Raw genomic sequence first — 12838 nt, forward strand, 5'->3', positions numbered from 1 at the left:
TGTCTGAGGAGATGCTGACAAAAGCCATTTGTGGCAAAATGCACCGTTTCCTCTCTTGGGCACTCTCCCACAAAATAGGAGGCCTCTGCTTAAATCAGAGTAGAGTAGAGATTTGAGCTTTGCTTTGTCAGCTCTCCCTGGGCTCGATGTGAGAGCAACTCTTATTTTTAATGTTTGTCTGAAATGTCTCTCTTTCCCCCTTACTTCTCCTGAGGAACAAGACACGACTTAGGCAATTTATTTCAGAACAGTTTATGGCTTCTGAAGGGAGAGCTGTGCTACTCTCAGTGCAGGCCTTACTACCTAATTCCCTTTCAGTTAATGGGCATAAGTCCAACCCCTGTGCAGCCATCTCCTTTTTGGGTAGCTTCTGTTTTTAGAATTTCACTCTTAGATATCTAACAGCACTGTGCAATGTAACAGAGTCAGCATGCGCAGTTATTTTCTTTAATTTCAGAATTCAACAAATCACCTGAAAGTTAGATGTTACAGTGTTAAATAGTTCAATGTCATTATGAAACAAATTTCAATTTATTTATTTTTAAGAGATTCAAATGAAATCAAGTCATGGCCTGATACTCACCATGACCAGATTGAAGGTATACTAGATGCCTACCATGTGATTTATTTAATTATGTGAGCTAGTGCCCATGAGATTCTTTTAGAGTCCATGGAGAGAAATAAGCATCTCTACAGCAAAATTCATGTCTTTCTAAAGCTAATTCTAAAACAGTGAGTGTATCTTATGCCCTGTACTGACCTGACTTTCCCCACTAAAAATACAGGGAGGTGTGGTAACCAGCTCAGATGGAGATGCCTATATTCTGAAATGTCCTTCCCTATATACTTGCTGTCAGAATATGAAATGTTAAATGTGACATTACAGTGTGAAAAGTTATTTGAAAACTAAAAATGAATGGGGAAGGAATTTAACAGTTCTTTCAAAAAAACATGTATTTGAAGCCAGAGCATATCTTAACATGTGATTACTTTAGTGAAGCAAGGATTTAGATTTGATTGCCGGATGGGAATATTTTTTCAAGTTTCATTTTTCAAGTTTTCATTTCATAGTTGCCTTCAAAAATTATGACTTAAAAACTACACTCTACCACGTCAAGAAAATAGTGTCTAGAACTTATGCCTGTTTCTTTACAGTGCTGCCAAAGCTTACAATCGATGATTGTAATTGGTCTTACCACTAAGAGACACTAATGGCTTAATTTCTTGGTGTTCTCTCCATGTCTTCATTTTGATCCTAACAACAGACCATTAAGAGAAGAGTTGCTCCTGTCTGCTAATTTCTCTTAAAAAATATTCACATTTAAGACTCTGAGTGTACTTCTATTTGGTTAAGTGAAAGAGGCCCAAACAGGAAATCTGAGCCTTGGATGCTTTACTGTCTACATTACTTTAGAGTTGTTAGTTCATTTCTTGACTCCATTTTGAGGTACTCCAGATAGATCTAAGATAAATATGCTGTAAAGAGGGCTGACTATCAGCAGTATGAGATGAGCCAGCCCTTGATATATTTCCTCAAGAGCAGGAGTGGTTCTTTTAGCCATCTTCTTTTCAGCACATAGGTATAGCTGAAGTTTAAGACTACTTCTAGATGTCAGAAGTTGGCACAATTGAGTAATTGTTGCTGATACATCATTTTAACTAATTGTATTACTGTTTCTGGAGTAGCTGAATAACAGGAAGAAGTATCTGGCATATAATAACAAATTACACTGCACAGTGTGAAATGCACCATAAACTGTTCCTGTACTTTAAATCTCTCTCGTTGCCTTCAGAATAAATTGCAACACAAGTGTTGCTTTCTTTCTAGTTCCTTTGGAAGGTCTAAGAAGTCAAAGCCAATTTGATGAGATGAGAACGAGTTACATTAGAGAACTGGTGAAGGCAATTGGTTTGCGCCAGAAAGGCGTTGTGGCCAACTCCCAACGTTTCTATCAACTTACAAAACTGATGGATTCCATGCATGATGTAAGTTTACTTAGTAATTTGTTTTGCTTTTTAGGTCAGAAGGAACTAGAATTTCTTAAAAGTAATTTTATGGAAAGTAGCTAGTTAAGAATTCCAAACTGAAAATGTTGTAAGTATAGTTTTCCTTTAATGTGTGAATAGTTAATTATATATTTAATAATCAATATGTGTTGTATGTATATTGTATTATATACAAGGTTCAAGTGTTTGAGAAAAAGGCTTTTGAATGCTACCACTTTGCTACATTATTTCTGTAACTAGTATACTTAAGATCGTTGATAGGGGTCTGTTTGTGTGTAAGTTTTCATGAAAATATTTACAAAATGCAAAGAATAGGCAATTCAAATTTCAAAGTCAGACTAATAAGAATTAGTGAAAGACAGCTAAGATTGATTTTGCAACCTTAATTCAACTACTTTTACATGTGTATATTATGTTGTATTTTATTATCTATCTATATGCTGGAATTGACTTATCTTGGAGAGCTCTAATAGTGGTATCATAGAAATTCACAAGTGTTTTAAAAGATGCATCTGAATCCTTTCCACATCCTTGAGAATCCAGCATGTATCTTATGGACTCAAAATCCATTAAAACTGGGGAATGACACTCTCTATAAACCTTTACCCATTTGAATATTGTTTTTTAATGTTTTGTGTATCTCTGCAAGAGAGGCAAGAAACAGAGGTACATGGCCATACTCCCACAATCTTAGCAAGGACTGTGTGAGTGGCGCTAAAATACTTTAGGAAAAGTGCTTTTGAGTTCAGCGCTGGCTGTGAGGAACTCACAAGGAGTTTAGGGAAGGATGAGGTCTTTGCTTGTTTGTATTCTTCTGCACTTAGCAAATATGTGTTTTATTTTACTTTTTTGTAAATAAATTCATTTTTTCATCCAAAAGCTTCCATTGTCACTAACTCCTCCTTCTGATGGAGGGAAACAAAAGTGAAGATCCCATTTAGAGAAGTCAAGAGAGGTAACAATATTGATAACAATGTGGTTAACCAGGTAGTCTAGAATCTTTTGATCCACTTCTCAAACTTGTCCATGAACTTTTACTGTCCATAGAAATCACATTCACTGTTAAACTAGTATATTTTCTCAGATACCAGATCAAGGTGAATGAGACAACTAGGAAAAGCATCCTTACATGTCAAATTAGACAATAGAATATTCTGAAGGGAGGATATGAAGCCTAACTTTAAGTTTTACCTTTATTCAGACTCCAGTTGTCATTTGGGACTGTCTTTGCTAAACTCTTCCCTGGAGTTTAGTCAGCCAGCTTTTACTTTCAAAACCAACTCCTGGACAGTATGGTACTTATGCTAGCCAGGTGCTCAGGGAATCTGTCATCTAACAAATGGATCTCTCTTGTTTGGGATAAAAGGGCTACCTTACTCTGAGTAAGAATTCTCAGTCTTGAATTTCAGCATCTAGAGAAAAACTCTTTGAGTACTAGGCTGTAGAGTCAATCTCTTAATTTCAAATACTTAAACAAAGTAAAGTATCCTCAATGGAAGCAAGTAAGTGAGACATGAAAAATATCCAGCAGTTGGTTGGTTGGGGTAGTGTTTGCTCCGTAGATTATCTTAGTGCAAGTCCCTCTTCCAAAAAAGACAAAGAGACGGGAGATACAAGATAGGCCATCTCACTGGAGAGGCTGCATGTTGTTAAAGCCTAGGATAACAGAAATAGTAGGATATTTGACAACATAAATGTCACAGGTCTTAAAGAAAAACTGCTATGAAATTGGAACTTCCCAGAGAAGATAGAAGGGGTGAAAAAGTACATATATTTAACAGTTGCTTTCAAGGGACAGGGGCCTATTAAGTCTAATGTTAGCACACTTAGGTATGACCATAGTCAGAGCCATGGAGAACCTCACAAGGAAGTGGTAAATGCTGTCTTCAGAGCAATGTTTGAATAGTATATAGTAAGCAAGGTATTGAGACATATGTTGAAAGTGAGGATAAAATGAAAGATTGAATGCTTTTTAGTACCTGCCATTGATCATGCTGCATGTCATGAGTGAGGATGATTCCACCTTCTAAAGCCAGTGAGTCACTCTTTTTATAGGACATGCCATTTAGCTATATTTATGATTTTTACCTTGGGATGATATTTTAATAGGGAATGACAAATTATCTTCATTACTGATTCAAGGATTGACAGAGGATGGTATATAATGATGTCAGCAGATAGATGTATGAGCGAAGTGATTGACAGCATGTTTATCTGGCTGCATTACTGTTAGCCTTGTTTATCATGTTTGTGTTTTATTACATCCAGCTAGTGAAACAGCTCCATCTCTTCTGTCTGAACACATTTCTCCAGTCCCGTGCACTGAGTGTTGAATTCCCCGAGATGATGTCAGAGGTGATTGCTGCCCAGCTACCCAAGATTCTAGCAGGGATGGTGAAACCTCTTCTCTTTCACAAAAAGTGAAACGTCTTTTCTCTTATCATAGAGATGATTTCTGGGTCATTTTTTGTTTGTTTATTTTGATCAAGATTTTGCAATGTCAGGACTTCAGTGTATTTGTCATACCATGCCTACTGCTTTATACTTGTACCATACACAAGCCATTTAAGCTTGATGTACATATTGTGAGTTCCTGATTCCATAACTGCACAAATCACAACCACCATAAGAAATGTTTTGTAAACTTGGGTAGATTGCTCTTTAGATATGCATAAGAATGACAATGAATAGAGTTTTCAGATTTCTAACAACAGTTATCTTATACATTTTTCTTACATATTACACACTTTCAAATTTCTGATATGACATGGTGTAAACTTTTTACTTCAATACATTGTGTGCATGGGTACATGTGGGCATGTGCGTAATCCTAAAGATTTTAAAGGAATTAAAATGTTTATTACCTGCATTTTCTCACAGATATTTCACTTTTTATTTACTAATCCACCTCACAGAAATATCCTTTCAAAGTTGGCTGTCCAAGATTAAGTAGACATCACTGCAGTACATTCATGAGTAACTGAAGTGCAAGCCACTGAGTGTGGATTCATATTCTTGTCTGTGCTCTTGCTGTATTGAAATACCGAGATCAGCATGCTGTTTTCTGCATCATTCAGTGCAGTTATTCAAAAACCAGAAAGCATAGGAAAATTTCAGTGTATATTACACCAGAAATAATGTGTATGCAAACCCACTCTGCTTTGGTTTGTGTTATTTTTCCTTAAAAGTTTGGCACTTATTAAAGCTAAATCACTTAGTTGTAATCTTAAATTTATCAACTTTAAAACTGTGTATTTCAGAAGCTTGAAATAGAAATGTTTTCACTCATTACAGCTCTTAATAACCTTAATGTTTTGAATTCCAGTGTTGAATACTCAAACAACCATTACCAGCAAATTATAGAGAGATTAAATGCAAAAAGAAAAATGGAAAATATGACTACAAATATTTTAATACACATCAGGCTCATTTTAATATAACTTAATGAAGCTACATATTTTATACTTTAAAGGCATGCTGTTATAATTGGGGTAACGATAAGAGCTGTTGGGCTAAATTAGCTTTATACATTTTATACATTCAAGAAGAATGTCATGTTTTATCATGGAACAGAAATATTTGACTAAAAAATGATAATGTGGTGTGTTTTTTTCTTTGATAGGGATATGAAACGACTCATGCATTTGAGGCAGTAAATTCTTGATATATTGACACAGAAACACAGAATAGTTTGGTTTGGAAAGGATCTTAAAGATCATACAATTCCAATCCCCTGCCATGGGCAGGGACACCTCCCACCAGACCAGGTTGCTCAAAGCCCCATCCAGCCTGGCCTTGAACACCTCCAGGGATGGGGCATCCACAGCTTCTCTGGGCAGCCTGTGCCAGGACCTCACCACCCTCTGAGTGAAGAACTTCTTTCTAATGTCTAATCTAAATTTACCCTCTTTCAGTTTAAAACCATTATCACTGCACTTTTTGATGAAGAGTCCATTCCCAACTTTCCTGTAGGCCCTGTTTAGGTACTGGAAAGCTGCTGTAAGGTCTCCCCAGAGCCTTCTCTTCCCCAGGCTGAACAGCCCCAGCTCCCTCAGCCTTTCTTCATAGGGGAGGTGCTCAAGCCACATATATGGCAAATTTTTGCCAGTCACAAAAACAGTACTGAACTTCTCTAGCAATGTAGGAAAATCATTTCTTACTTCGGTACTTGCTGGCCATACTCTACTGCTCTTCCCCTGTTAGATGCTGGTTGCATCCATTGTGTGGGTAGCATACAGCTGATAGTGTGTAACTTGGTATGTATGGACAGATTTTTGTCAGGCAAGCAAAGGCCCATCAGGAAGAAGCTACATTACAAATAGGAATAAAAACATCCCACTTAGTAGTACAAAACCCAGTGGAGCTGGGGCAAAGAGGCAGCCCAAGGTAAAATGGTCTAAGCACGCTTTTGTGTTGGTCTACTATGTTCCTAATTTCTAACTGCCCAGAGACAAGCTATTTCTTTCTTATTCAATACAGTTTGACTCTTAACTGTGATCCTTAAAACAATTATATTCTAATAAATAACACAAAATTCTGTTTCTACATACTGAAGTTTTGTTTTCTTTATTTTTCTTCGTATTTACATTCAGTTAAAAAGTTGTCCATTTCAACCATTCAGCTTTTGTGTAGCAGCAGTATTTTCATGTATTATTTGGGAATTTAAGTATTGTCATTTAATTTACCATCAAATTAATAGATTTCCTATGTTTCTGTTTAGATTAAACTAGTAACAGAAACTTCCTGCACTAAAAATGATTCCTTAACACTCTAATTCTGTAATTACAAAATGGAGCAGGTAGTATGCTTACCTTAGAAATGGTTTAGATGAACCAATATCTGCCTTTTACTCAATCCCTAAAATGTGTTCCAAGTGTCTGCCATGTCACCGTGTCCCACAAATATGGCAGATCAGACTGAAATGTTCTATATGTGTCTCAAAGGCATAATCAAAAAAGGATGAATAGATGTCTTTTGGGAACAGATAGCAAAGGTTACAATATTTTCAAACTGTATTTCTTGAACATCTGTAACTCACAGAAAAAAATACCAGAACTTCATGGTTTTGTTCAATAATGCACTACGTAAGACAGAACAAGTTTGACTAAATCTGACTGCTATATCATTTGAAAATCCTGTATTCACTACTAGATTGTTTGAAGTTGGACAAAAGTATTTCATTTTAAGATCTTTCGGCTTTGAGCGGAGTTTATAAAAGAGCCTATGGTCTCCATTTTGATGCTATCATTTGCTCCAGATTACACAGATGCCATTAACAGTATTCAAGACACAAGATTACTTCCTTTCCTATATAAATCTCATCTACTGCGACTTTTCAGCACTGCACTGATGCCCAGAGAGCTATCAACAAACTAATTTTCCTTTTTTTTTTTTTTTTTTAAGAGTAAGAGGCTTCTTAGTTGTTGGTATTTCACTTCATTTATATTCATTTAAATATTAAGGGTTCTTTTTTTGACCTGAGATTTACAAGTAGGTGTAAATAAAGCAACTTGCATGTCTTCTCTATACATTGAATAAGGCATATAAGGCATAATAAGGCTGGATCTTCTTATGTTGCATTTTGCATAACAGAAATAAGAGGTTTTGACAGATGAACTTTTTTGTTCTCTGGCATTTAAGAAGTGCCCAATTACATTGAAAAAATATATCTGTTACACTAATTAGAGAGCTTGGCATCTTCTGCAAATCACAGCCTTTTTTTTTTTTCCTTTTTTTTTTTTTTTTTTTTTTTCTGTCTAGGTGCCACTAAAAGTTAGTCCTCTTACACTAAATAATGCCAGCTATGGCTGAAGGTAAGCCTCTCATATTCTGTACAATTTATATATCTTTGATATAAGGCCTTTAGCATATCCTTCTGCTGATACATGAAGCACACAAGCAAAAGCATGAAGTGCTCTGCTTTGGTTTCTACTGTTGTAGAAACTGTAGGTTTCTGCAGTTTGGTAGCGGCATCATGTTCTCACTGTATTTGTAGCTTTTTTAAGACAGTTTCAAGCATCAAACTGCCTGGCTACGGCAGCGCCCTGTGCAGGACAGGGAGCAGGAGACCTCCAGCCCTGGCAAGCTCTCACACCGGGGTGTTTGGCTGTCGTACCCACTGATGTCAAAGAAATACAAAAGGGTCAAAGACTTATTTACAAGATCCTAGCTCGGTCGACATTTCTGACCAGCATTTAGGGAAGGGGGAGTGTTGGTTTGTTAACACCTCATCCGTGACAGAGGGAAACAGAGTCTGAAAAATATCCAATCGATTTCATGGGGCTCCGGAGTGCCCTTGTTGTGTTTGTGCACAGTGAAGTGAAGCTTTGGAACCACAGCTGTTCCTGCAGCTGCACTGCAGTCATGTTGGCCTGTGTTGTATCCAAACAAGAGAAGCTGAGAATTCAGTTGGTATTTTCTGGCCAGTTTCTTTAGTACCTTAGCAATCTTTTAACTTTTTCTGACGTACAGAAATATGTCTAGAGGGATTACAAGATGACTAGAAAGAGATTTTACTTCCCACAAATAGACTTGAAGAGCAAGGGTCAATCCTTCAGGCACTAGGACGAATCACAGTAATTAAACTTCCTGGCTTTTTAAAGTTAGAACTCATCTGAAAACTTTCCGTGGTTTTATGACAGTGCATCTGCTAATAATTCGGATTTATGGGGAAGCTCAGCTGCTTTACTGTGTTCCTGTCTATACACAAATCTTTGTTCTGGTTATCAGTAGCACAAACAGCAATACCTGTAGGGATCCTCCCCGTGCTATCCCACCTGCACAGCCCTCAGGTTGGGCTCCCCCTGGAGCAGGAGGGCGTGGGGCCGTGCTCCACCCGCGTGCTGTGCAGCTCCAAGTGTGCATTTCTTGTCTCGCATGCCATCCGTGGCACGCCGACCTTTCTTTCCTTTGGATAAGTCAGCTTGCAGCCACAGAGCCAATATCCAAAGCCCTCCCAACTTTCCATGGCTCAAAAGCCTGTGTATATACTGCCAGGGTGGATTGTCAGCATTGCTAGATTTATTGGTTTGTACTGCTTTGTGTCATGATGACCTGACTTTGGAACAGAGGAATTGTTTTTAATTTAGTTCTCTTTTCCCCCTTGGAAGATGAAAAGAAAAAAAGTCATGTTTTAGATGTTTTTATATTAAAATTTGTGGGTTTTTTTGTTTGTTTGCTTTTTAGATGAATGCTATTTTTTAGATTGACGTTATTTGCTCGCAGAATGATACTGTAGTTTTTCAGATGCTTGGACAGAAACATGCAGTAAAAGGTGACTGCATGGGTAGTAATAATTGATAAAATTTAGGTGTCTGTATACCTTATAGAGAAAATAACCCTCAGAAGGCACCAGTGTTGTTGGAAATGAATCCCGAACGCAGCAGCTGCACCGTTCATGTACTTAAGTACACTGTGTACAAAATAAATGTATTTTTTGTATTACATGTATTTTTTTTCACTACATGCATTCTTTTTGCTTATATTTAGGCATTTTCTTTCCTGTGTTGGGCCCACAGTACTGTGCACAAAGATGTTTAAAGACTATAAAGAATATCAAGGAGTGGTGAACTTTCTTTTAATTCTAGTTCATCATGTAAAGCTGGCAACATTTCAGCTTCTTGCCAGTGTAAGGTGTGCTCATTATAAAAATACCATCACAAGTCTTTTAGCCATAGATCATGGTTTTCTGACCATGAAAACTAAATTACCCTTTCACCTCTCCGGGTACAATAGTTCCACCAATTTGGCATTCAGGCAGATCAGTGAGGAGGTTCTCACAGTGTCATTCAAATAGTCTCACTCTATTGCATTTTCCCACAGCTCAATTGAAATATCCACCCAGGCGGGCTAGTACTTAAAACTCATTTTGCTATGATGAGGAAAAAGAAATACATAATTTCCGGGAATTCCAACTCTGCATCAGTGACTCTACAAGCTGTGTACTTTCAAATGTGGGGCAGACTGGATGAAAAGTGTCTGATGGGCATAATAAATTTAACTATTGCCATTGAGACCCAGATAACTGGGTAGACCCATGCAGAGATCTTTGTATGATACAGATGAGACTTTTCTGGACATGATCTTAAGTGGCTCATTCCTTCTTGTGTGTACCATTTTCACGGATGCCTATTTTTCATATACTAGATAAAAACGCAGTAATGCTTTTTTACACCTCATATTGTTGGGTTTTGTCCACTCTGACACACTAATCATCTGCAAAACCATCAAGTTAAGAACATTGTCTATATGAGGTGTTTACCTCTGTGTGTGTGTGAGGCTGTGTGTTTGAGGAAGGCCCTGCTATTAGTCCATATACCTTAACCTTTGCATAAATAAATGCATATTACAAAGTTACAATGGCTTTGTTTGTGCATCATTGTGAATTAAATGCACTGTTTTCACCCGTAGCTCACAGAAAGTTAAGATCACAACCTTCAGTGAAGGAACTGAAATGTTAGAGACAAGTGGGTGGTGGTCTGCTACAAGTAGGAACTGTCCTTTTATTAGAAATATTTGGAGATATCACCTCTGTAATGTGGTATTGTGTCTTCAGAATAGTGACTTCAGTAGAGGAAAGAAAATGTTCCCAACCATTTTCCCAGATCTGTAATTATGAAAACTGGATTTTGCTGTTCTACATAAGCATATTTTGCAGGCAAAGTACAACATACTTGCTAAAAATAATACACTGTTAAACAGAAGAAATGTGACAGCAGAATCAGGCAAATGTTTCACATTACTTGAAATGGCCAAGGAGTCAGGGTAGGGAGGCTGAGGCACTGGGGTCAGTGTTGGGCCTGTTGTGATGGTATCATGCACAAGAGATGAGAGCATTGTCTTCTGGCACTGTCATCACTGCACACCATGGGTTGGCCAACTGAGAGTCACAAGGCTTTTCACTGAAAAATGTAACTAGAAGTTTTGTATCCCAAAGCTCTACAGTACAGTCATATTGTGCACTGGCTGATTTACCTGTTACAATTTTACACAGCAGCAATGACATTGGGTTTGCTGTTCCCTGTGTCTGATAGTGATGGCTACGGTCAGCCTGCATTGGACTGGGATGCAGAAACTGATACCTTAGTTAAGCACTGAAATAAAATAGGGGTCACGTGTCTATTTGCTCACAAAGCAAGGTTATAAGCATTGGGTATTAAAAAAAAATGTCTGAAAAATCTGATAATGTTATTTTAAGAAGACTTTGCATTTAAATTATCCTTAAAGCCTTCCCTGAAGATAGCCATTAATTCTAAGAAAAACTACATTACAGAGAAAAACACAACATAAGGGCTAAAAACCAGGCTGGGGACTCTTGCAATACACGATCTCGTGTGCATTCTGAATGTCACACACCCTCTGTGTCCCAGTTCCCATGTTTATAAAATGTTTATTCTCCCTCCCCCAGCCACCACACTTTCTTTCCCCAGGATTCCTGGGCTGTGCAGTTAGCACTTGGTAGGGGCTGTGTAATCCTGGATGGAATGTTCTGTAGAAATCCAAATAATCCTTAACTTTGAGGCACGCTTGGACTGATGTAAGCATTTCTCTGTATTTAATGTTCAGGAGAGGGATGGATGTAATTCGTGGTTTGTTGCAGTTATTTTTATTTTTTTAAAAAAGACTTGTATAAGGTTCCTGAATCTTCCAGTGAAGAGGAACGCCCATCTCTATATTTGTACATCTGAAACAGCTTTCAAGTTTTTTTGTAAAGGTGTTGTCTAGCTACACTCTGTCGTGTCCAACAAACTGGAGCTGTGCTTACGGTACGAGCAGCATTCAGCTTGCAAGTGAGGCTGGAGAAGGGTGCCCTGCTGCAGCGGCTGGGGTGGTTTGCAGCCACTAACTAACACCTGGCAGAGCCTCTCCTGCTCACAGGGACTCTACGGAGCAGCCTCCGGGGAGGCTGGTTCTGACTGGGTTCCTTCGGCAGCTCCAGGTGAGAGATGACACGCTGCTGGCTTAGGGAATTCAAACCTATATAGGAGGGGAAAATGTTTGCCATGATTTTGTCAATCCAATCACTCTACAAGGCTCAAAGAATGGAAGACAGACACTTTATTATTATTATTATTATTATTTTCTGACATGGAAGGTAGTAATTTAAAAAAAAACCCTGCAAACTGTCAAACTGGTAGTATGTAAAACCTGAAAAGTATAAGTAAAAGTCACAGTGCGGTCCCAGCCTTTTGGCACAAATACATCTATTTGTGGAAAAGACATCTATTAAAAGGAAGAAAAAAAAAAAAAAGGTGTGACCCAAACCACAGGAGCTGCCTGCACAGCAGTGCTCACTGCAGGCGCTGAGCTGGGAGCAGAGACCCTTGCACTGTGCTGCCTGTCCACACTCAAAAATAAACATCCCACATCCCAGCCTGCTGCCTCTGGCTTTGTGAGCAGCTGGCAAGGATGGGGACCCTCAGCCCAGCACAGGCACCAGCCCCACAGGCTTGCTGCTGGAAAGCCCCAGGATTTTCGAGCCCAGCTTTCTACTTTCTAGTTTTAAAGGAGCGAGAGGGAAGAAAGCCAGGGAGAAAACCAATTCAGGTCTGGACCAGCGATTTAGATGTCACCCCTTGCTCAGGACACATGATAAATTTAATGTGCTCTCAGAGAGGCATCGACCCTGCCAACAACAACAACAACAACGATATTTCTCCATGCTATTTCCACGTAATATGGTACATCTCGAAAGTGATGTTTCGGTTTTGTTCTGAATGTCCGCATTCTTGTGAATTGATCTTCTAGGTATTATCCATACTCCATGTGCACATCATGAACAATTTAACAAGGCTGGGATTTACCATACAAAGGTTGTTTTGTTTTTGTTTTT

General features: G+C 38.3%; 1 protein-coding gene across 1 annotated transcript in view; it reads left to right on the top strand.

Moving 5' to 3' along the window:
* The window catches only part of PGR (progesterone receptor), a 42417-nt gene extending 35035 nt beyond the window's left edge, over positions 1-7382 (top strand). Inside the window, exons 7-8 of the mRNA XM_040544182.1 lie at positions 1829-1986; positions 4276-7382. Of these exons, the coding sequence (XP_040400116.1) occupies positions 1829-1986; positions 4276-4431 (314 nt within the window). The 3' untranslated portion in view covers positions 4432-7382. The remainder of the gene's footprint in view (positions 1-1828; positions 1987-4275) is intronic.
* Positions 7383-12838: the final 5456 nt, after the last annotated feature.

Source organism: Cygnus olor, chromosome 1 (genome assembly GCF_009769625.2).
Source record: "Cygnus olor isolate bCygOlo1 chromosome 1, bCygOlo1.pri.v2, whole genome shotgun sequence".
Classification (NCBI taxonomy): Eukaryota; Metazoa; Chordata; class Aves; order Anseriformes; family Anatidae; genus Cygnus; species Cygnus olor.